The 25,720-nt window shown below is 42.5% G+C and overlaps 1 protein-coding gene across 3 annotated transcripts in view; it reads left to right on the top strand.

The window, feature by feature from the left end:
- The window catches only part of GABRA4 (gamma-aminobutyric acid type A receptor subunit alpha4), a 60,143-nt gene extending 44,344 nt beyond the window's left edge, over positions 1 to 15,799 (top strand). For all 3 annotated transcript variants that reach the window (XM_034772724.1, XM_034772722.1, XM_034772723.1), the window contains exon 9: positions 14,986 to 15,799. In XM_034772724.1, the coding sequence (XP_034628615.1) occupies positions 14,986 to 15,519 (534 nt within the window). In that variant the 3' untranslated portion in view covers positions 15,520 to 15,799. The remainder of the gene's footprint in view (positions 1 to 14,985) is intronic.
- The last annotated feature ends 9,921 nt before the right edge of the window (positions 15,800 to 25,720 follow it).

The raw sequence follows: 25,720 nt of genomic DNA on the forward strand, positions 1-25,720 counted from the left end.
GGTCAATTGCATGTGCTTCCACTTGGAAAGAGAAGGGCACAGCATTAATTACAATATTTATGCATGCCTGCAAGGAAGTTTGCCTAGTATCCTACCTTCATGCCAAGTCAAATAGATTGAATTTCTGCACTAAGATGTTTTTAAAGGGCTGTGTTTGAAAATTCTTGAGATTTAGAAGAGCCAGCACAAAGTCATTTGTCCATTGCAATCAGTCCCATTGGAAAAAAAAAAATCTATAAAACAACATTCAGAATGTTTTGACTATTTAATATTAAGGGATGAACTTTAAATTGTTTGACAACAATAAGGATTTCAAAAGCCAATTGTATGCTGCAGTTGGTATTACTGTTTGAAATATAAGAGTTTCCATCTTCACTAAAGAAATATCAGCTGGCCAAAATATTGGCTGACTGCCAAAATGGTTAACACTGATAAGGAAAATAAACCTATTTTGAATTAAATAGATTATTAGAGGATCTTATTTCAAGAACAGTCCACTTTAATTCATCTATTTAGTATTCAATAGATGCTAATATTAAGAGACACTCCTTTCATATTCACATTATTACTCTAGGAAAAAACAAATGAGAATAAAACTTTGAGAAGATGTGCTAGAAATAGCCAATCATTTTTATAACAATTTTCTCTTGCACCCAGCATCTCATTTGAGATGCTTCATCTTGTCATAACCAGAATATATTTTGCTCTGAGAAATGAAATCATAAATATATCATTCCATGGGTCTCTATTTTTTTCAGATCATATCCCAGCATAGTCTTCTTGATTATTTATTATTGGTGTAACTCCAGCAATCCGTGCCAGGTGCTTTACAAGCAGTTAAGAAGATTGCTGCTCTGAACAGTTTATAATATAAATGGCCTTATCCTGCTCATCTTGATATCAGTAGCAAAACTTCCATTGGCTTCATTGATGAAGGATAGGCCCCTCTGTAAATTAGCTGTAGTTTAACCTGAAAAATACAAGCTTATTTGTTATGTAAATCATTTAGAGCAGTGGTCTCCAAACTTTTTTGATCACGCACCCCTATCAGTAAAAAAATTTTGAGCACGCACCCCCTGCTGCGCCATTTTTGCCTAAGCAAAAAAAAAAAGAAAGTCGCTCTGACTTCCGCCCGAACTGCCGAAGCAAAAAACGCTCTTCCTGACGCGCACCCCCAAGGATCCTCTTGTGCACCCCCTGAGGTGCGCACACCCCACTTTGGAGACCGCTGATTTAGAGGACCAGGCAGACACAGTATCTGTGTGACCTGTGTTATCATTAGTGTGTGGCATGTTGTCCCTTTTATGGGCAATCTCCTGTTGCTGCCAGCTAATAGAGTTACTCATTTGAGTGGTAGAGGTTTGTGCAGGGAGTCATTATGAAGTCATTACACTCTCACATGCTCATCTGCCTTTAACAGGGAAAGTACAGAATTCACACTAGCATAGTGTTTGCCCTCACCCCCTTTAGGGGCTGCTTTATTAACAGCAGGAGGCTGTTATCCCCTAATGGAATTACTCTGTTAGAGCAAGTGGTAGCAATCTGCTTTGTGATGCTAAAGGCCATGGGTTTGAACCCTACTGATAACAGGGAGGGAGTTATTATATCTCTGCCATCAATTCAAACTATTTGTCCAACTTCCAGAAATTTTTTTTGCACTCTTGTGATATGGTGAGCCAAAAGGCTGTTACCACTCTTCTCTCACAGGATTTACAAGTCCTCCACATTTTTCTCACCTTCAGACTAGATTACAGCAATGTACTTTACTTTGGGGTGTCCTTGAAGTTCATTTTGAAGCGCCAGCTGATGCAGAATCCAGGTGCCTGCCTTCTAAGTGGGGGCCACTGCTGAGAATGCATAATGCCTATGCTCAAGTCTGCACTAAATTCCACGGTGTTAGTGATAATCTTTGAGATCCAGAGCAGACTGAAACTTGGCTGTCTGAAAATCCACATCTTGCACTGTAGCCTCTCATAGCCTAATGGGAGGTTGTTGCTACTGGTTTCTGGGATTGACCACACCAGAGCCAGCAGCAGAACTTCTTCCTCAATTGAAGAGACCCTGGAATCAGAGCAAAATACAAAAATGGAGATTATCAAAACTGTCTAAGGGTTTGCACATTCTAGTCCCATTAAAATTAATGTGAATTGGGCATGCGGATCCTTCGGGATTTGTAAAAGCTCACTGAAAATATTCTTATTGGATAAGATTCACAGCTGCAGAGCCAAGACTGCAGGTTCCTGGCAGCAGAAAGTCCTCTTAGAATGTGATGCAGCATAGCAACCCCTACCTAGGTGGAGGGTATCAGACTGGTGAGTACACCCAAAGAGTGGGTGGGTCTGCTCAGAGTGGGGATGGGGTGCCTGTTTCACTGGCAATAAGTGATGTGGCAGGCAGGTGGCATTGCAGGAATGAGATCTTTATTAAGCATGCTATCTGAGACCAGTGTTACATGCTCCAAATCTACTGTCCGAGGGGTAGCATCGGAGATGTAGCCTGCATTCCTGAGTGCCTGCTGCCACACCGCACTAGATTCTTCCTGAAACCTGACCTTATTCCTTTGTTCAGTTCGACTCATCCTTCTCACTGTGTCAGCCAGCCATGCAGCAGAGTCAGTCTCCTAGCAACACACTGGGTGCAGCGGATTCTGGCAGGGGCTGCCTGATTGATGGAGGGGCAGAGCTAAGCTATTACTTGACTCATCAGCATCCAGAGCTTGCTGGCTGATCAATGTGTTCCATGTCTGCTGATGTGCTTGGTCCTGTTTCCTGGGCATGCTCTTGTGCCTGTTTCAGTTCCCTTCAGCTTTCCTTGATACCCCCTGGCTCTGCTTCCCCCACCACTTCTCTGACTCTCTCTGACTCACTCATTGGCTCTGGCTTTTGGCTTCTGATCCCTGGTTCTCATTCTTGCCTTTGCTCTCCACTATGCCCATAATCCTGACTCTGGCCCGTCTCAGTTCCACCCTCTAACTCCAGGCCAGGCCACTATCCTGGCTCTGACCATTAGCCGTGACCATCCACATTTGGATCACGATCCTGACAGTTTGTGCAGCCCAAGAGACAAAGACCAGTGATCAGATTTGACCTCCATTACCCTGAGGGAATGAATGGACACCTTGCTGATGCTGGAGACTCAGATCATGGCTCTGCAGGTGCAGGTCTTGCTGACCAGGTTCCTAGGAAACCAAAGATTCTGCCGCTGGCCCAATTTCCCAATGACTATGGGAACTTTTGCAGCTTCCTGAATCAGTGTTAGCTCCTGTACATGCTACAACTCCTATCATTTCCCACTGACTAGGCTCTAGTGGAGCTCATTATCAGACTATTAACTTGTCTAGCCACCGCATTACAGTTATGATTGCCCCAATAACCTGCAGCCCAGAGCTGGCTGACAGTCCCTTCAGTCGTATTTACTACTTCTCAGAACCACAACTCCAAACGCTCCGGGAATACCTCAGTGAGAATTTAGAGGAGGAGTTTGTTCATCCTTCTACTAAGGGGGCCCCGATCTTTTTTTTGTGGCAAAAAAGATGGCTCCTAGTGTCCTGTGTTGATTACCAGGCTCTGAATAGAGTGACAGTTTGAAACAGATACCCTTTGCCACTTATTAATGAACTTTTTGAAAGACTTGGCTTTTCCAGAGTTTTTTCTAAACTGGACTTTCATGGAGGCTACAGTCTGACTTGTATCAGGGAATGCAACAAGTGGAAGACTTCGCAGTTGTGTGCTTGATACGGGCGTTTTGAGTAATTAGAGTAAGTAGAAAGAACATCTGCCTTGGATCAGCTAAAGAAAGTGTTCACTTCAGCTACCCATGGTCTTGTGCATCCAGACCTTGCCAGACCTTTTACCATGGAAGCAGATGCCTTGAACTTTGCTGTTGTGACTGTATTTTTGCAAAATGCAGATCCTTGTAACCAATTCCATCCTTGTGTATACTATTCATGTAAGCTAATTCCTGCTGAAAAAAAAAATGGTATCTGAGACAAGGAGCTGCTTGCAATTAAAACAGCATTCAAAGAATGGAGACATCTTTTGTAGGAGGCTCAGTTCCCAGTCCAGGTCTTCACCAATCACAAGAACTTAGAATATCTTTCTAAGTCCATAATTTTAATCAATGGCAGATCTGTTGGTCACATTTCTTTGCCATTTTATTGTTACCTACCACCCTCAATCCATTTGAGATTGAAGAGCATTCCAATGCTGGCTACCCGAATCCTTGAAAGTCCACCTGTTTTTTTCAGTTGTTCCTCCTGAAGCCCTACACAGAACATCCCTTCCCAGGCCACTCTGTTCCACCAGCTCCCTCCTGTGGAGGTTCAGAGTCCAGAAGAATGTGAAATCAGAGAAATCCTGGATTCTAAGAGAATCCAAGGTTGACGTTACCACTTGGTGGACTGGAAGAAAGGTTTTGGGAACCAGATGGGAATATTCATGCTCCAGACCTTGTACCCACTTTTCACCAGAAAAACCCAGGAAAACTAAGGCCTAAGCCCCTAAAAGGTACCCTCAGGGTGGAGGAGGAGGTACGATCAGGGAGCCAGCTGCTGCAGTGTCAGTCTCCTAGTAACACAGTGGGCACAGCTGATCCTGGAAGGGGCTGTGTGATTGATTGGTGGAGGGGCAGAGCTAAGCTACTACTTAACCCAGGAGCAGCTAGAGCTGCTGTCTGCTCCAGGTGTTCCATGCCTGCAGCTGCACTTGGTCTTGCTTCCTGTGCCTGCTCCTGCCCAGACGGCTCTTGTGCCTACTTCAGTTCCTGCCCTTCTCCATCCTCGACACCCCAGGCTCTGAGTTCTGGTGCTGCTTTCTGACAGCTCCAGCTCACGTATTGGCTCTGGCTTGGTCCCTGGCCCTGACTTCCAGCTCTGCTTCCTGACCTGTCTCCCACTCACTCATTTTTTGATTTTCAGCTTCTGATCCCTGGTTCCCAACGTTGATTCTGCTCTTGACCAAGTCCCCGGATGTCCCATGGTCCTGATTCTTGACTCCAGCTTGGCTTAGCTCTGCTCTGCTCTGCTCTCCAGGCCTGGCCACCTCCATGGCTCTGATGATTAGGCACGACCATCAATGTCCCAATCATAATCGTGATACCTGGTAATCATTCAGAGAATCTCCTGGGTAGACTTTGCTGGAGATCTCTGTACGGCGCCTCAGTGGGAGCTTAAAGCTGCCCTTCTGTGGTGGAGGTTGGCTGTACCACTCCCTGCTTTTACGCTGGGATGAATACTTAATTGGATAATCACTGTACCTTCTAGGTTGCCTCAAAGCCATTTAATTTTTGCTTTTCCCCCACTAGTTCTTATGCCTCCAAAATCCAAGACTTTAAATGTTACCCATTGCCAGTAGGTTTGTGTAATTTGGGTATTCAAATACTTTGCTGCTGTGGCAATAGGTGCTCAAAACAAAAATGAATAAAAATGTTTCCTTGTGCTGTTAGTATTGTCATTATGATATTGTCCCCTCTCTTTCACCAAGTGCATACACCACGCCTCCTAGACCTGCACAGTTTTGGGAAACATTTAATGTAGAAGTGGAATGCTATATTAAGTCTATATTGTGGTTGGCATTGTAGTGCCTGATCTAACTCCCATTCACCTCAGTGGAATTGGACTGGGCCTTTAAACAGTTCCATTGTTGCTTTTCTTGGTGCTGTTAGAAGGCTCTTGAAAGGATATCAAACTGAGAGGGGGTTGGCTGAAATCAGTGCCTTTCTGGATGCAATGTAATATGACTCGTCTTTGCTTATATTATAGTTCAAAGGCCAGAATCTAAACTCAATTTCACTGGTGGAAAATCCAGTGCAGTCCCCTTTATTGATAACGGATTTACACTAGTGTAACTGAGAACAGAATTTGGCCCCAAATCTCCAAATATGCTTTCTAATTTCCATGTATTGGGCATTTTATGGTGCCAGCAAGTGATGTCCAAAATTCACCAGAATCCCACAGGCTATTCTGGTTTATTGTACAATATTATATAGTGACAATATAAAATGAAGTGTAATCTGTATGGTGTCTTCAGAAATGTAAATTTTAGTGTGAACAACAGAGTGTCTGTGTGTGTGTGTGTGTGTGTGTGTGTGTGTGTGTGTGTGTGTGTGTACCTTTCCCCCCCTGCAATATTAAGAAAAAAGTTTAATACAGTCTAAATACATGGTTAGCCCATTTTCACTGGCTAAGACAATTTCAAAACAGGGCTTCATGGTGATTCAAGGATTAGATTGCTCCTGCCCTTATTTGCCTGTTTAGGGAAGTAGCCACCCCTTCCTCCCCTGACCCACTCCGCCCCAACACTCCTCCTGCTCATATTGCAATTCCAGGTGCAATGGGGAAAACTGGGACTACTCCCTGCCAGGATCAACTGGAAGGGGAGGGAATGGATAGGAGTAGAAAGTGGGAGGAACCCTGGATGCACCTCCTCTTATTCACAAGCAGCAGCTGATGGGGCACTAAGGTGGGGTGGGGGGTGGGACAAAATTAAGCTGGTCCATGAAAACAAATAAGGCAAGTGGGGGCCAGAGGATGAATTGTGACTCTGAATCATAATTCATTCTTTGTTCTTGGGGCTATGCAGCTATTTTACAATCTAGCCCATATTGATTGGAGACTTGCTATTCATAGGGCAAAATTCTCTCCATCCACATAAAACTCAAGTACCTGGATTCTCTGCAGGTAAAGTGCAGAAGGGGATGGGAGGGGGTTAAATCCAAAACTCCCAACCTGGGACCAGTGTGTAACTGTTTCTCTTGTCCCCACTCCATAACTCCTATCCCAACCTATCAGCTGGAATATTGGCTGCACCCCTCTGTGTGCACAATATGTGGGATTAATGGATTCATATAAATGCTGATCAAACCCACCCACATCATTGCCTTCCATGCTGATCTGTGCAGGGCTGCCATGGAGACACTATCTGTGTCACATGGAGGAGAATGCAGTCACCCTTATACAGCTGCTTCACCCCAGTTCTCTCTCCATACAGAAATTACATAGTAAAAAGAGCTTTGGGCTGGCCCTCTGCACTGCAGGTGCATGTCACCCAAGTAGAGCCAAAACGTATGTACTAATAGCTCTGTACATAAGAGATTAATACACCTATTTTAAGAACTCCAGTGCTATCTTTTCTGCAAAACAGCACTGTTGGTTTGGACAGTGCTCGTTAGTGAATCACATCTGTTTAAGCGTTGCAAGCCTTCAGCTGATGTGTGATTCTCACAGTCTGGTATACAGTCAGCTTACAGCGACGTCACAGCAAATGCACATTCCAACTCGTACTGAATGTATAGTTTTATTTTAGTTTTTAGTTAGATATCTTAAAATCTGTTTGGGGTTATAAGCAACCCTGTTGCAGAGGTATGCAAACTGCACATCCGTGCATGCGGCAATACAGTTTGAATAGTGACGTAGCCTTTCTATTTCAAATGGAATCATTAGTGTTTCTTTCAGGAAGTATCATTTCTCCTTCTTTTTACAGAGTAATTCAGCCCTTCACTTATTCAAGCTGCAGCACCATAAATAAATAAACAAACACGGCAATTAGCAGCCGGCAATGGAAAAGGGAGATATTTAAAACCTAAGAGAGATTCTGAAATAAATTATTGCAACTGAACTGGCATATGCTGTCAGTGGTCAGTTACTTTGACGTCCGTTTCTTGAGGATATACATGAAATTGCAGGGACTGTGTTTTACCTTTTAGATAAAAACGTAAATATAAACTTTTGAGGATAGCAGGTACAGTGTGTGCATGAAATATACTCTAAAACTAGAACATTTTGCAACCAGAAAATGTCATGGTTGCAACATTGATAGGTAAATAAAAGCATCACAACTGTATATCTGACATTTTGTCAAAGTGCTGTACTAAGGAACCACTAAGTCATGTGCTAAAAATATTTCCATCTGTTTGCTTTTTTGGTTACATTATTTGCATTATGAAAAATACAATTCTACAATATATCAGCTCATGGTCTTGGTGCTAAAGGGAGAGTTATATTTTTATGACCCTGCGATTTAGCCTTTTCTTTTGTTGATGTTTTGAAGGTTACTGTTGAGCTTTTGTTGTCAGGACTAAAGCAGAGTGCATAATTTGAAACATATATATTCAATGGATTTAGGTTTTTTTCTGTTCATGGAAGATCTTCAGGCAGAACACAGTTTCTTCAAATGTATTCCTTATTGGAGTTTATTTGAGGAATATCGTTTTAAAAACTTTACCCTATAAACTGATCACTGATACTACTAGTTTGAGCCGTATTGTTTGTGTGATTGGTCAGATCAGTCACATGGCACTGTGTTCCCTGTGTACATAAGCACTTCTGGTGCCAGAACTTGCATGTTTGAAGTTAAAAATTCACTTTCTGAGAAAACTTGCACATGCAATCTTTGAAATTCACTTTCTGCATACATGTTTGCCAGTAAAGCTCGAGTGCTCATGTGTTAGCAATCATCAGACACAAAAGGAATAAGGAGACTTTTTAAAAAGAATTAATTAATATTAGTGGATATTTCCCCCCTGATTGTTACATAGATTTGTAAGGCTGGAAGGAACATTGGGATCATCTAGTCTGACTTCCTGAATAACACAGATCATAGAATTTCCCTGTTACCCCTGTACAGAGCCCATTAACTTGTGTTTGGCTAAAGCATATGTTCCACGAAGGCCACCAGTCTTGATATGAAGACATTCAAAGATGGAGAATCCACCTCTTTCTTAGCTAATTTGTTCAAGTGGTTAATCACCTTCTCTGTTTAAAAAAATAAATTGTGCCTGATTTCTAATTTGAATTTGTCTAGCTTTTAACTTCCAGCCATTGACTCTTGTTATGTCTTTCTCTGCTAGAATAAACAGTCCTTAATATCTGGTATTTTCTATCTGTGATGGTTCTTCTACATGGTAACCTCTGACTTCTAATAGGAACTGTACTCCATTGTATTTATTTTTTATTTCAAGATTTCTTTTCTAGATTTGAAAATTTTCCTTTTCATTCAGAAAGTCCCTAGCATCTAGAAATAGCAATGCCTTTTTAGGGGTTGTATGTATTTGTCAGAGCTAGAAGTGTAGATTCAATTTTAGATGGAACAATATCTCCCCTAACTTAGATTGCTCTGAACTTGCTGTTCTATTTAGAGCCACCCCTAAATGTTCAAACTTATCCAGCAGTGATGGCAGATCTTTTCAGCACATTATGTTTTTCTTTCATTAATGATTATGGGTTATATTATGAAATCTTTTAAGTTCTTCTTTATTGTCCTTTCCCACATTTTGGAAGAATTTGTTGGGTCAGCACTTTTCATACAAATAAGACTAGTTTATTCATCAGTTCAACGACAGTGTGGGTCTGGAGAATCAGTTATTGCTGGCAAACATGCAAAATTGTTTCCCTCATTTCAGGAACATCATTGGGCTGTGTATCATTAATTCCTCCAAGCCACATAAAGCAGGTTTGCTACGGTAGGTAATCTGTTGACCAAGGGATAGATTCACAAAGGGACTTAGACTTTTAGGCATCCAGGAAAGCATGGGATTCACAAAGGCTGTGGTAGGCATCTGGGCTCCTTCTAGAATGAATGGGGAGAGAGAGGCACCTAAGAATGGAATTATCCTGCAGAACACCACAGTAAAGTTGCTGATGTGACATTTGCAACAGCTCAGTTTTTATGTGATTGCTATTTAAACGTATTAAATAGCTAAGATTGCCTTGTGCCTTGAGGATGGAACATTGAAATGGCAGTCTGTTTTCAAGGTACTGTGATCACTTTACCAAATATAACTCTCCTGAATTCCTGATATACTTGTTTGTTTTGGAAAGAGAGATACGTGTGTGTGTGTTTAGTCAGATGGATAGGAGTTATCAAGAGTGCTGCCATTGTTGGTGAGGTCTGCTGCAGCCTGTCCATTAGTGGTGATGATAAATAGCCACATGACTTTGGAATTCTAGCCTGTTTGCTCTTAGACCTATTTATTTCCACTTCTAAGTCACATTTTAATGTCTTATCTTTTATGTTAGTTGGATATTAGTTGAAGGAAAGGAATGTTAGTGTATTATCTATAGCGGGCTTTGGTGATTTTTTTTTAATCACAGTACAGAGATGAAATGACATGTAATCATTTGGTAGAGGCATATGTACTTGTGTTTCACTTGGTGCAATATTTCAATATTAGCTCTTTTCAGTATTTCAATATGTATATCGATTAAAACAAAAAACTGGAGTGAATATTTATTTTTCTGTTTTCAACAAAATAAAAATGTCTAATTGAGTATAAAGTAGTGAATAACTTTCTGCTGCCAAGATGAAATGCATGCTGTGAAAGGGTATATGGAATACATAAAGAGAAGTTTCCACCCACTTGGCCTTTTAATAGCAGTTATTCTAAATCTGCACAGTTTTTTGCTTCATAACACAATTTGAGCTTGCAAATATTGCATGTGGAGTGCAGTCATTGCCTTTGAAAAGTCAGCGTTTGCCAGCAATTACCACACAGTGGCATCTAGGAGAGTACAGTATGTCAGTATCTTTGGGCCACAATGTGTCAACTTGGAAAATAGGGGCCAGATTCCCTGGTGAACTCCAGCTGCTTTGAGTTGTACCAGTGATACAAAGCAAGTAAACCAAGTTTACCAAAAGCTGGATTTAAAGCTGTTTTACATCACCAAAGCTGTAAGAACATACCAGTGAATCTGAGCCCAGAGTTAAAAATATGAATGTCGCTGTCATAGGGGGCTTGGAGGGCAAGGGGGCCTAGTGGTTAGTGCACCAGACTTCTGGTCCCTTGCCCTTCTGTCAGGGCGGTAGTGATATCTGTTGCTGACCTTAGTCAGTAATCTTCAGCTTTCTACCAGCATCTGGGTTTCAGCCCTTAAAGGGATGTGATATGGGGACCTGGGCCAATCCAGGGCCCTGTGGAAAGTAACTCTGGCGAGGTTCTCCCTGCAGTAAGTCCAAGTTCACTTCCCTGGGCTACTTCCTACCAGGAGACCCTTCAGTTTGGGGCTTGGCCCCTATAGTGCAGTCCGTCTCTCAACAACAACAAGTCCAAGGGCCCTACAGGTTCTCAGAAGGGGTGGTGGTAGGAGAAGGCACTGTCTGGGGGGGCCTGCTGGGTGGTCCCCTCTCAGGTTCAACTTTCTGTCTAGCTTCCTGGAGAAGCATTCCTCTCTCCTGCAGCCTGTCCATCACCCTTTGCCTGGGCTTCTGAGCTCCCATTTAACCGGCTCTTCCAGATGGAGCATGCTCAGCAGGCCTATAGGGGCAGGGCTACTTGGTCCCAGTATTGTCTTTTTAACACCTTCGGGTCCTTTGGATACCCCATCACACACCCTCCCACTCAGCCACCAAGTTGTGATGTCACAGGGCTGATCCATGTCTCCTCTGGCTCATAGAAGAAATTGCCATTTTTGTTTTTCCTGCCTGTGCGGTGGGACATGTAGCAGCTGTATGGCTGCAGCGAGAGATACCACGGTACGATGCATGGATTGTGGTCTTTCATGGAGTTCAGGAGAGATGCATGGTCTGCTACTAGACAGAAGGGCTGCTTCCATAAGTAATATCACAGGACAGCAACAGCTGATTTTCTCAGTGACTGAGCCAGGGCCTCTTTCTCAGTGACTGAGCATGCCACCTCTCAGGGGAACATCTTTCTACAGAGAAAGAGGATGGGATGCTCTTCTACACTGAATTCTTGAGACAGCAGTGCCCTGAGCATTTGCACAATAAATGGTTTTGTGAACTTTGGGTGGAATAGCACTGGTTCCAGGATCAACTGGTCTTTTAATGCTTTGAATGCCTCATCAGTTTTTCATCCAACAGATTTATTGGGGTACTGAATCCTTTATCAGGTCCATCAAAGGGTCAGTAGTGGTAGCAAAGGTGGGGGTACTGTCAGAGATTCATCCCCGACAGTCCCAATAAACAGCGAACTTGCTTCTTGGTGGAGGGGATGGAGCAATCTGCTAAGGCTTGGACTTTGTCCACCAGAGATCGTAATTTTCCCCCTCTCATTATATACCCCAGGTAAGTGACTTCTTTGGTGGCAGCCAGGTGGCACTTGATTGGGTTGGCCATAAACATTGCCTCCATAAGAGCTTGTAGCTTGCAATAATGTGCCTTATATGGTCAGCCCACTCTTCACTATATATGAAAATAGTGTTAATGTAGGTGGCTGTTTATGCCCCATGTGGCTGCAGCACTTGAAAGGTGGCAGTGGCCCCAGGGATCCCAAAGGGCATGGTCTTAAATTAATACCACCAAATTGGATGGAGAAGGCAGTTGTCTCTTTAGACTCGGGCATCAAGGGTATCTGACAATACTCTTTCATTAGGTCAAGAGTGGATTATATACTCTGCTGCTTCCAGGCTACAAAGTCCATCTTGACAGACAACAAGCCCACATTGAGGGGTAGTGGGTGGACCCTTACTGCTCCAGTGTGGCCCCTTACTGCTCCAGTGTGGCCCCAGTGCATGGTCATTTATCAAGGACAGTCCTTCCTCTGGGTCCTCGACATCTTCTAGGCACTCCTCTTATGGCACCCTTCCTCGACCACCGTGGCCATCTCCTGTTTTCTGAGGTTTTTTGGAGATTTTCTGCCTCCATTAGGGATGTGACACCCTTTGGACAACTTCTTCCAAAAACCACCAGTCACACCCCAGGATGACCAAATAGGCCAGGTCTTTGGCCAGAATGACCAGATAGGCCAGGTCTTTGTACCATCTTGGTGCGGTTTTGCACAGTCAATTTCATCTCTCTCATTGTGTAGGGCTGTATATTTCTGTGGATGAACTGGAGGTAGATCATACCTCCGTGCTTCCCTCCTGGCCCCACCAACCATTCCCTGATCAGGGTTTGGCTGTAGCCAAACCCTGATCAGTCCTTGAATGGTCACTCTGTCCATTTGGACTAACATTTTCCTTGGGCCCCTTTTCTGAGCCTGGCTGTCCGAGGTCCAGGCCTGCTCATAATTACAATCCATGAATAGGTGGTCTTGCCAAAAATTGCTTTGTTGCCTACAGGCAAAGCAAAACCCTGCGGTTGAAGGCAATCCCATCACTGCTTCTCCCGGTGGAAATGGCCTCTGCGGGCCATTGGGTCCAAATCCCTCCTAACAGACTGAGGTTGGACTTCTGGGCTCTTTTGAGACCTTTGTATCCTTACCCCCTGTGGTTGGGCATCCCAGTTCCCAGGGAACCTTTGGCTGGATTCGGAGGTCAGTAATATGTATGCCCTGGGTTCATGATGGGCTGATTTTGGGCATTTTTGCTTTGGACCCGAGGGATTTGAGATAGTTCTCCGCCAGGGCAATGACCTCTGAGAATTTCAGGATGTTGCCTTATAATCCATGCACACACCCCTGTAGAGAGGATCTGTGTGTACTGTTCCATGCCTAGCTTCTATGCCACCTAAACCCCTGTGCAACCGTCTGGCAGCACCAGCAATGTTCTCTCAGACTCTGGGCAATGGCCCAGGGCTGAGCCCCAAGCAAGAATTCCTCCTGGCAGGAACCACTGGCGGTAGGTTTTGGGAGAGATGTTCAGGCACCCAGAATTACTGCCTTGAGTTGGGTGTTATCCTGGGTGGCCACCACATTGAAGATCCAGTATGCAGCCTGGACCAGGCCTGACAAGTGGAGGGTCAGTAGGTTGGACCAGCTTTCCACTGGCCACGTAGTCATGGCAGCGACTCTCTTGAATGTGACGAGGAATGCTTCTGGGCCATCTGTGTGCCCCATCTTTGTCAGTTTCACCAGGATGGATGGCATTAGGGTGGTACCTCCCCCTTCCCTGGTGAGACTTGCTACTGCCCCCAGTGGCTGTATGAGCATAATCATCTGTTTGATGAGCTGCTGCTGTGTCCCCATTTCTTTAATCAGCTGCTGTTGCTACTGCTGCTGGGTGGAGAGTGCTGGAGCCATTAGCTCTGCTGCTGCTGGGCTACCTGTTAATGGTTTTCCAGGGCCCATTTCAGCAACTTCTCAAAATTTATTTGTGCCTTCCATCTCCCCTTCTTTTCTGGCCAACTTTCAGATCTGGGACACTGTGCGCCCCACATTCTCTTCCATATGTGATGTGGGATCAGAGGCTGGGGTGACCTAGTGGTTAGAACACCAGACTTCTGCCCCAGGCCTCCCTGTCAGGGTGGTAGCAATATCTGTTCCTGACCTTAAGCCAGGAATCTTCAGCTTTCCTCCTACATCTGGGCCTTGGCCCTTACGGGGTGTGGTAGTGGGACCTGAGCCCTCTCTCTCCACCAGGTCCCAGCACAAGGCAGCAACAGCAGCAGGATCCTCCCTGTAGTAAGTCCAGGTTCACTTCCCTGGGCTCTTCCATTTGGGGCATGGCCCCTATAGGCCAAACAGTCAGTCTCTCAACCAAAAAAAAAAAAAAAGTCCAAAGGACAGGGCCCTGGGGATGGTGGATGGAGAAGGCACTGTCTGGGGGGCTTACCTGCTCTGTGGTCCACTCTCAGACTCACCTTCTGTCTAGCTTCCTGGAGAAGCATTCCTCTCTCCTGCAGTCTGTCCACCACCGTTCGTCTGCGCTTCTGAGCTCCCATTTAACCTGCTCCTCCAGTTTGCACATGCTCAGCAAGGCCAGAGGGGTGGAGCTACCTGGGCCAAGTATTATCCTTTAACTCCTTGAGGCTCAGTATGGGCTTTTTATTCCCAATCACAGCCCCAAAAGAGAAAAAAACAAGCCAAGGATCCTTAGATTAATGGTATCAAGTTTAAATTGATGTCACTTGATGCTGATAGTTTCGGATTTGGCCATGTCAATATTATAGCCATTAGGAGATTTCTTGTTCAGGTTTTTTTGTTTTTTTTTTTGCGCAGTTAAATTCATGAGCAGATGGTAGCTTGATCCTGAAGTTCAAAGATAACTTTGATGCGAATGAGTATTATCATAATAGGGCTTGTTTAAAAAGTTCCCATCACTTCTATTTGTGTCTATTTTAAAAATAACTAATATTATTTCTTGTAACTTTGCAGGCTACAGATGCCAATTCAAATGTGAGGAAAAGAACAAACGCCATGGCACAGTCAGAGGCCGATGGTGGGAACCGAACTGACACAGCAAACAGTTCCATCCAACCTTCTGTGGTAACTCAGGGGTCTTCTGACATTACACCCCAGTCTCTTTCAGCATCAAGTCCAAACCCGTTCAGTCGCCTGAATGTATCAGAAACATTGTCTTCTGCAAGAGCTACTCCTCCAGCTCCTCCCTCCACCCCAATTTTAACTGGATGCATAACACAGCATGCCACAGCTGGATCCCCATCCATTCATCATTTACTTGGATCTAGACTGGAGCAGATTCAGACCACAGCTAATACGATGGGAGCATCTGTAAAGCCGTCTGCTATCTCTCCGTCTCCTGCTCCCCCTGCTTCCAGCTCTGGCACTAGTAAGATAGACAAATATGCACGCATTCTATTTCCTGTCACATTTGGAGCATTTAACATGGTCTACTGGGTAGTGTATCTATCCAAGGATACCATGGAAAAATCAGAAAGTCTAATGTAGTTTTGCTGCTATGTAGTAGTTTCCTTAATTATTATAACACATTTGTTGCAGGGTTCCTTCTTTTAAAACTTTTTTTTTTTTTTTTAAAAGGAGACCATTAATTCTTACGTTACTAGGCTCTGTGCTAGGTTCCCACTGCAAAGAACAAGTTTATTGGGACAATTAACTAACTCATCGCTGAATAAAGGGTAAGAAATTGGCTTCTCTCTCCCAAATAGGTACACAGAACAGGGCCGGCTCCAGGCACCAGCTTGGCAAGCAGGTGCTTGGGGCAGCCACTCCGGAGAAGGGCAGCAGGTCCAGCTATTTGGCGGCAATTCGGCAGATGGTCCCTCACTCCCGCTCGGAGCAAAGGACCTCCCGCCTTAATTGTCGCTGCAAATCGCGACTTTTTTTTTTTTTTTTGGCTGCTTGGGATGGCCAAAACCCTGGAGCCGGCCCTGACGCAGAACTTGCCGTGGGGGGGGGGGGGGGGGGCAGGGAAGGGGAGGAACAGTGATGGGAAGCAAATAGAATGCGGACACACACATTTATGCAGTGTAATGTGCACTGACTTTTAGTAGTATGCTGTAATGATTATTACAAATCCCCGAGGCCCCCAGCACCACTGCCTAGACCCAGCAATGCATTTTCCACTATGACTTGCAGTGACTGTTTTGTGGATATTTTTAAATGCTGCCAGAAAGGGACTTTTCCTTGCTAGATTAAAGTTGATGAAAGAAATAATGAGTGGTGACAGAAGAAAATAGAGGGAGTCCTACTGGTGGGGGTTGGGGAAGGGGAGATGGAATGGAGGGGGTGAGGGGAGCGCTGTAGAAAAAAGTTAGGCAAAGGAGTTGGAGAACTCCATATATTTTTACTAAGCAGTATTTTGTGCCGCTGCATAGAAAATTCTCTCTGAATTAAAGGATGAGTGAATCTTGTGGAGTCTGAGATTTTATGAATCTCTTGAACTAGTTCTTTTGGGTTTGCAAAACCAACTTCATAGCCTGATCCTTCTTTCACTTACACCAGGTTTAACTTGAGTGTAGTTACTCCTAATTTACAATTGTGTAAGACAGAGAAGAAATAGGCCCATGGTGTTTAGGCTTTGATTAGAATTCTTCCTTCTCTGGTGCCTTTCCCCTGTTTTGTTTTCCACTCTGTCTACACTCCTCCTTTTTTCACCATTGTTTTTCACTGGATGTTTCCCTTTTGCACTGTTTCTCGTAGCCTCCCCTAACCAGACTGCAAACCCAATAGTGTTTGAGTTCAAGTTAAATGTTCAAGTGGCTTTAAAATGGCAAAATGAGTTTGCCAATCCTTTCTATAGTTACGGGTACAGTACAACTGTAAGGAAGGGAAATCAGTTCCTTTGGGAAGTAGTCATGTCACATAAATAAGAGGAATACTTTCCTAGATGGGTAAGGTGCTTTTCCTCTCGCCCCATCCTGTCTTAAAAATGCTTAATAGCAGTAAAGTGCTTTCCTGAATGGTTGGAGTTAAGATGTGCTTCCAGGTAAGTATTTGGATTTCTTGGATGAAGTGAACTGTTTAAATCTACCAGAGGTCTTGTTTATCAATTTCCTTTCTACTATACTGGGTAGATGATATGCTGATTAAAAAAGAATTGCCTGCACAAACTGCACCTGGGTAGCTAAATGAACTTCTCTGCAATTGACTACCAAAAATAATAGGCTGGATTCTCAGCTATGCTCTGGCATATCTGGGGATATGCTTGGGTGGCTTAGCCCTCAGCTGGAATAGAGTGACATAACTGACTCCTAAGCCACTCCTTCAGGAGCCCCTGGCATTGGGGATATGTTAGGGGCAGAAGAGGTATTGCCAGCTCTTTACTGCGCTCTGGCAATGACCAGCTGACAGATGGACCTTTGGGGGCCACAGCCAGCTTGAGTAGTTTAGAATGTTCAGGAGGCTGCCCTAAACTATTCTAGAATCAGAGTCAGTGTAAAAATGCCCCAGAATGAGGAAACCACAGCTGGAATGTTTGCAGCCCTTCTTCCCACCTCTATCTCATGGACTCAGGCTTTAGCTGAGAATCTGACTGTGTAGTTTAAAAGACTTTAGAGACCATGAGAGGTAAGAACGTAAGTGCTGCCAGACTGGATCAGACCATGGTCCATCTTACCCAATATCTCGTCTCCAACTGGGGCCCATTCCAGAGCTTCATGGGGGATTATGGAATGATTCAACCTTGTCTTCCACCCCCAGCTTTTGGTTGTCAGAGGTTTAGGGTCACCCCAAGCATGGAGTTTAACACCACATGTAGTATGGGTTTCAGTTCATCAGGTCATGTTACATTAGACTGCACAGAAATTGACTTATGTGAGTTTATTATGATGTAACATAAGAATTTTCTTTCATTTTTTGTTTCACTGGCTTTGCCAAGCAGCCAGATGCCATCATTTACATTTTGCTTCTTTACATCTACCAAAAGGCCTAATGCGATTTTTTTACAGTATAAGAAGTATAAGATTGCCACACTTCTTAGAATACCACAGCAGCTGCCATTGCACAAAATTACAAATGCAGCATGTGCACTAATTAGCTGTTTGAATCACTTCTGAATCCTTGGGTGTATCTCTGGGCATGATAGCCTTTGCTCCCTAATTTAGTCACAGTATCATAATCACACTATCGCCCCCGGGCACAAGCCATAATCGATTTATCTGGTTAAACTAAGAGATCACAAAAAATACACAAATACTAAAATATTTCTAGCATGAGGAACAATGTAATTTTGGTTTGTTTGGAAACTGCAGCATTTGCTTTGAAAGTTACTAAAAATTAGCTTCGCTTTCCAGTCTGATGAGGAGAGAAATTATCTTCATTTCTCATACATGGCTTTAAACAAGTCACTAGAAACAGCTGTCTTCCTTTTCCTCCCACCTCCCTATGTTGGATGTATAATCAGCACATTGTTCAGCAGGATCATATGTTGGATCAGGCTGGTTGACCAAGATGATATGAATATGTATCTTGGATTCCCTGCCAATTCCTACTCTGATTTGATAAAACCTGCAACACAATCATAGAAAATTAACAAACTTACAAACATTCAGTTCCAACATTCTGGCGAAGAGAATGTTTGGGAGGAGAATGTTTGAGTTTCTCAGAAAAGTGGGTTTTGAGGGCTTTTTTGGTTTGTTTGTGTTTTTTTTAATCTGTCAAGGTCAGGGCCGCCCAGAGGATTCAGGGGGCCTAGGGCAAAGCAATTTCAGGGGCCCCTTCTATTAAAAAAAGTTGCAATACTATATTCTCATGGGGGCCTGGGGCAAATTGCCCCATTTGCCCCTCCCCCCAGGTGGCCCTGGTCAGGGTACTACTTAAGCACGTGCCAACATCTGCATGGTTGCATTCAAAATGAGATATGACAATCTCATCATGAGGCTAGGAATAATTTATAATGCTGCACTACATTTTTGTGTTAGGGCATTTGAAGAAATTACCATAACTAGCTTTCCAAATTACATAAGGACAATGCAAAGGGAAAGTTGTTAATAGAATTTTTTTGTTACTTTTTAATCTCATAGTAGAGAACTCAGAAACAGCACAGAGGCTGCAATGTAATCAGTATTAGCATGTTGTGAACCGTCTGTAGCTCAGAGGCACACAAAAAACCCAGAAAGAAACACACCAAAAATATACTAGGAATCTTTGGGCATAGGTTCAAAACTGGCAGCTTAAATTGTATGCCCCAAAATTGCTTATATTTTCAGCAACAAGTTAAACAATGCCCTCTTCTGCTTTTTTTTAAAGTAATACTACAATGATTTAAAAACAATCAACCAATCTGATTTATAAAGTCCAGTTTATAAATAGTAAATAAGGGGGTGTTAGTTTTAAAAAAATCAGAATATTAGAAATCTAGGGCCGGTCTACACTACAAAGTTAGATCAGCTTAACTACATCGTTCAGGGCTGTGAAAGAATTCTTCTGTTGCCCTAGCTACCATCTCTTGGAGAGATTGCAGCTATGCCACTGTTGCCTTTCTAGTATTGATGTGCTCCTGGTGAAATCTTTACTAAGTGCTACCTGCTAAGAGACTGTCCACAGACATTCATAAGGTGGGTGAGGTAATATTTTTTTATTGGACCAACTTCTTGAAAGAGACAAGCTTTTGAGCTACACCTTGCTCTCTACTTCAGGTCTGTGAAAGGTATTCAGTATCACAGCTAAATACAAGGTGGAACAGATTGTTTAGCATAAGTAGTTAACACACATTGGAAGGGACCATTCAAAGTGAAATTTCCTGTTAACACCCTTTGCAGTCATAGGACAAAAAAGGGGGGTGAGTGGGTTACAGATTGTTGTAATAAGCCATAAATCCAGTGTCTTTATTAAGACCGTGATTATTAGTGTTTAACAAATTTATGAATGTAAGCACCCAGGCTTGTCTTTTGAAGGTGTTGTGCAGGTTTCCTTTGAGGATGAGGACTCAGAAGTCAGATATGGAATGATCATTTTGTGAAAAGTGTTTGCCCAAGGGCTACAACACTGCATAGACATTGAGGTTAATAGCAAAACTCCCATTGATTTCAGTGATGCAGGCCTAGACCCCTAAAAGTGGGCATCAGGCCAAAAAGCCAGTAGAATCTCAGTTCACCCACAATGCTCATCCACAATGATCACACTTCATCATGTAGTCATCTGTCGTCATTGTCAGAAATCCATCAGACCCTGTGGTGGCCATCATTATTACCAGGTTTCACTGCAATACTACATTGAGAATAACATAGCAGTAGAATATTAAACTAAGGTATACAATAGCTGAAGATGTAAGCCTAGCCCCCAGTCCTTCACTGTGATTCATGTAGGTGAACAGCAGCATTCTTGGATCACAAACAAGAATGGGGCCATTGTCTCTTACTCCTCCTCTTACATATACTCTTTGTATAGTAACATCCTTTGAGGATGTAAGCAAGCATGTGGACAAAGGTGATCTAGTTGATATAGTGTAGCTGGACTTTCAGAAAGTCTTTGCCAAGGCCCCACACCAAAGGCTCTTAAGCAGAGTAAGCAGTCCTAGGATAAGAGGGAAGGTTCTCTCATGGATCAGTAGCTGGCTAAACGATAGGAAACAAAGGGTAGGAATTTGTGGTTAATTTTCACAATGGAAAAGGTAAATAGTGGGGTCTCCAAGGATCTGTATTGGGACCAGTGCTGTTCAACATTCATAAATGATCTGGAAAAGGGGGTAAGCAGTGAGGGGCAACGTTTGCAGATTATCAAAATTTCTCAATATAGTTAAGTCCAAAGCTGACTAAGAAGAGTTACAAAGGGATCTAGGTGACTGGGCAACAAAATGGTAGATGAAATTCAATGCTGATAAAGGCAAAATAATGTACATTGGAAAAAGACTGGGATTGTTTAGTTTAGAAAAGTGACGACTAAGGAAGGGATAGGTTAGAGGTCTCTAAAATCATGACTGGTGTGGAGAAAGTGAATAAGAAAGTGTTGTTTACCCCTTCACATAACACAAGAACCAGGGGTCACTCAGTGAAATTACCAGGCAGCAGGTTTAAAACAAAGATAAGGAAGTGCTTCTTCACACAATGAAGAGTCAATCTATGGATGTTGTAAAGGCCAAAAGTATAACTGAGTTTAAAAAAGAATTAGATGAGTTGGTGGAAGATAGGTCTATCAATGGCTCTTAGCCAAGGTGGTCAAGGATGCAAACCCATGCTCTGGGTGTCTCTAAGCCTATAACTGCAAGAAGCTGGATTGGAGGGCAAGGGAATGGATCACTCCATAATTGTCCTGTTCTGTTTGTTCCCTCTGAAGCATCTGGCACTGGACACTGTCAGAAGACAGGATACTAGACTAGATGGACCATTGTTCTGACCCAGTGAGGACATTATGTTCTTAACTAACATGATTGTAAATGTTAATGTAGACAAGGAAGAATCTTAATTAATGGGGATTAAAAACCAATTAGCAATTGTAGTGCAGCCAAACCTAAATAAAGGCTAATGCCTTGGAACACCTTGTAATAATACAGAATAAGCAATGTCAATTATAATCAAGACTTTTATAGTATTTTGAAATTCTTAAATTATGTGGCAATAACTTATTCAGGTCATTTGGGAAGGGAAGGGTTAAGACTTACCTTCACTTTATAATCTTGTTACAAATAAGTTAACAATGCAAGAAGTGGGACAGCACCAACTCACTGAAGTAGAAAGAACTTAATGGAAAATGTGTATTAACAAGTGACAGTTAAACAGAACAAATGAACGTACATGTCAGAGGTTTCTAAAAAAATGCTAAAAACTATTCAAAGGTAAAGCAATTAAATGACAATAGCATGACTCCTCCCTCAAAAACACACCTTACTTATGCAGGGTCAGATGCTTCTTTTACTTACACTGGCTTTGCACTGGTGTAACTACACCGAAATCAGTGTAAGTCACTTCTGATTACATTGGTGTAAGAACTTGATCCAGAGCCAACATAGGTCAATGGGAATCTTTCCATTGATTCCAATGGGCTTTAGATAAGGCCTTAAGTAAGAGATGAATCAGGTACATAGCCTCCATCTTTTGGAAAATTCTGACAGACCTTAGGGGTTAGTATTTGCATTTGTAACTCTTTTTTCAGAATGAAAACAGAACTTTCTTAGCTGATGCTTTTTCAATTTATTTTTAAAAAAAACAATGCAGTTTCAAACTCTTCTATGTAATGCAGACTTTTTGAAAGCAAGCCTCTTCTTCACAGTCCATGTTCATACTTAGTTAAAGTGAAGTACTGAGCACCTTGATTAAAAGCTCCCTGCAGTGCTTAAATGCAGATAATAGGAAAATGTAATTCTTTTCAAAATAAGTGATGCCTGCAAAACAGGGTTGGTTTTCACTGTTGAATTAACAGATGTGATGGATATACCTTTTCAAATCCTTTTTGTTGTTGTTTTTGTTTTGCTTTGTAATGTATAATTTAATGTACTGAGAGATTTCTCTTGGATTTTCTAATCTTTTGTATATTATTTCATTAGAAAAGATTCCAAAGCAAATCAGTTAACTAAAAAGTCAACCTCACTGTAATTTGCTCAGATTTTTTAATTAAAATTCTATTCTAATTTCTTGTACAACAGAGAAAGCCATACAACTTCTTAAAAAAATAAAGGGCAGCTGGACTCCAGATTCTGTGAACTAAGCATTAGCAAAGTATCCAAATCTAGTCAAGAATTACTGAAAGATTTCTCCAAAGGGCAGCATAAGTCCAGTATTAAAAAATGTTAACATAATTACAGACTCAATGTAGTTAATCAGTATACTGTTGAACATTGAAAAAATGTTCAAATCTTATATTTACTGATTTGTAAAGGAGACAGTATGAAGATGTACTTAAAAGCAAGCAAACCTAAATTTGAAAGGGTTACTGCATGGATGAAAAGAACAATATAAAAGCTCAGTATAAATTATTATTGCCTTTGTATTTTTATTTTCAAAATGAAAGAGAAAGATACCTAGATAAGAGAAATAATATATTGTACTATTACAATTAACCTTTGACTAATACATAGCTTTAGTTTGATCTTTGGCTGCTGCTGCTAATCTACTTCAGCATGTTTGCTCTGCATTTTAATAAAGGATATATCCGTATTGTCTGTTGGAGTGAATACCACAACTCACTATGTTATTCTATAAAAAAAAAAACACAAAGATTATCAGAGAGTATTTATTTTTGTAAAATCAGTATTATTTACAAACAGGTTTTTGCCGTTTAAAAAAAGAGCTTGACTGGAGATTGATAGAAGAAGCATAAATCTACATGAAATACGCAGTTGGGGTTCTGAGCACAATACTTTCTAAACCGCTATGTTAAATTGAACACTGCCTGGCCTTGATGCTAATGATGATGGCTCATCTTCCTGTTATGTGAGGATGTAAGGGGGGAGCGCTCAAAAGTCAGGAATGTTTACTTTTTACCTGCATTTCAGCTAAAGCGCTTTCAAAGCATGAGATTGTTTGGCTGAATCTCATCACTACAAATTAATGTCAGAGTCTGCTTTGCCGTTGCAAGCTTGAAAAGCTTCTTTTATGTTAGAATTCATCTGATCATCAAAGGAACCATGTGTAATGTATGTTCAAGAGAAAAAGAATGATTTATGTGCTTCACTGTTAACTTAGTTGACAGACATTGTTTAAGATTTAAAATATTTCAGATAACCATGCAAGTAATCACAGTTGTTCTGGAATTTACATGAAAAATGCAGTTTTGTTACATAGTAATTACATACATGCCTTCCCAGATCATATGCCACTTATACTTTTCATGGAGCTGGGGCAAACTCTTGCCCTTTCAAATTTCAGCCATGCCTGGTGGGGATGGGGGTGGTATATGCGACAGAGTAGCGATAGTTTTGTAGTGGGTCCCTGAGTCACCCTGTCAGTAGCCTAGCTCAGGGATTATGGGAGGAAAATGCTCCTAACTGGACCTCACAGGTGCTACAAAAAGCATCATCATATAGCTCTTCCCTCCACTGTTCTTGTCACATGCCTCAGAACGCCACATGGGAGACCAAAGGCATAACAAGGTCTCAGGCTGGTAGGCCACATCCACTTAGTGCACAAATGTCTGCATTAGCCACTCCCTCAGTCTGACACGCAAGGGAACTAGGCTGCAATCCTGCTCAGCGGCTGTGTGGGTGTGCTTGGGGTGGGATGTACTCTCTGCTCCCTCCAACACATGCCGTGCGAATAAGGCAGGTTTTGTGCCCCAAAAAGTAAAGTATAATTGTATAAAAATGTATTGACTGGGACAGTGGCTATAGCAGACTGAAACCAGAAGGGAAGCTCTTAGCACACAAGCCAAGGACAAGAGGGAGAGGTGAGGGAGTGTCACTTACCTAAGCCAGGGTAAGAGAAGAGAGCTTGCTCTTTACTTTTAGTAGAGGATGGGGAGCTGTACTACCTCTGCCCCTTCTTTACTGTACTCCTGCTCTGAGGCAGTCTTATAAGACACAGAGAGCCTGGCATGTTGGTTTCCCACTGTTGCATCTCCATTGACTTCAGTGGATTCTTTACTGTCAATCTGAGAAAAATCAAGCCTAGATTTTGTATCTAGGAAAAGGATTTTAAAATAAAACTTGAGGGTTGGTAAGTTTGAAAACCTTTTAGTATAATCTACTGGCAAAGTTCACCTAGATAGCTTTTTCCGGTCAAAGTAGTGGCAAGACACCCAGAGGCTGTACTGGACTGGTGTTTCCTTTTGATTGGTGTGATGATTCTGTGCACTTAAAACAACTAAAGGACCAAAAATCATATGCCATGAGCCCAGGACTCATGAAAGTGCGTAAATCAACCAGGCTGTGTGTGAGTGAGGGGGAGAATGTGGTTAAGGAAACAGAATTCAGTTTCTGGCTCCCAAAGAGTTATTTTAAGAAATGTTATTTTGTGAGGCCTTTGGGCAGGAGACAGCCTACAAACAAATATTTTTTATGAAATATAAGAAAACAAATATGGAAAATATCTTGGCAAGTACCCTTTTTAACACATTTTTTCTGTTCATTGAATACACCCTTTCTAGCTCATAATAGGAGGTCAGGAAGGATTAGGAGGTAGGATAAAAGACAATTATTTAAACATTATTTTTCTACTTAATTTTGAAGCATTTCTCAGCCTAAAACGAAGAGTGGCTTTTTAACGTTTCCTGTCTCTCCAGACTCTGATAATTCCTTAAACAATGCAAGTTGGTGCCTTGATCGTTTAACGTACTCATTATATTAAAAGGGCTAAATCCAGAGGTTTTTGCTTCTGATTTAACTTTTAAAATTAAAGCTCAAAGATCCAAAAATTAACAAAAGCTTCAGCTACAGCAACAGCTGGGGCCAGATTTTCTGAAATGCACTCCCCAATAATTCTGGCCACGTCATTTAGGTGCCTACATGAGAGCTGTCAGGTGCTGAGCACTTCTGAAAATCTGGTTGTCACAGGATAGTATCAAACTGTGGCTTCCCCTCTGTTGGTGCACAGGGGTGGGGTAGAGGGTGCAGAAAAAGCTCCTTCCCCACCATAGGAGGTAGGCAGAATGCTCCCTCTAGCTCTGCTTGAGCACAAGGAGGGTTGGGTTAGCACAGCCAGCTGCTCTGAGCACCCAAAAGAAGGCTTGGCTGTGTGAATTGGGTGACCAGGCTCCTGTCTCCACCCTGCACATCTGCTGTCCAGAGGCCAGCACTGGAGGGAATGCAAAAATAAACTAC

This window comes from Trachemys scripta, chromosome 5, assembly GCF_013100865.1.
Source record: "Trachemys scripta elegans isolate TJP31775 chromosome 5, CAS_Tse_1.0, whole genome shotgun sequence".
In the NCBI taxonomy this organism is placed as follows: Eukaryota; Metazoa; Chordata; order Testudines; family Emydidae; genus Trachemys; species Trachemys scripta.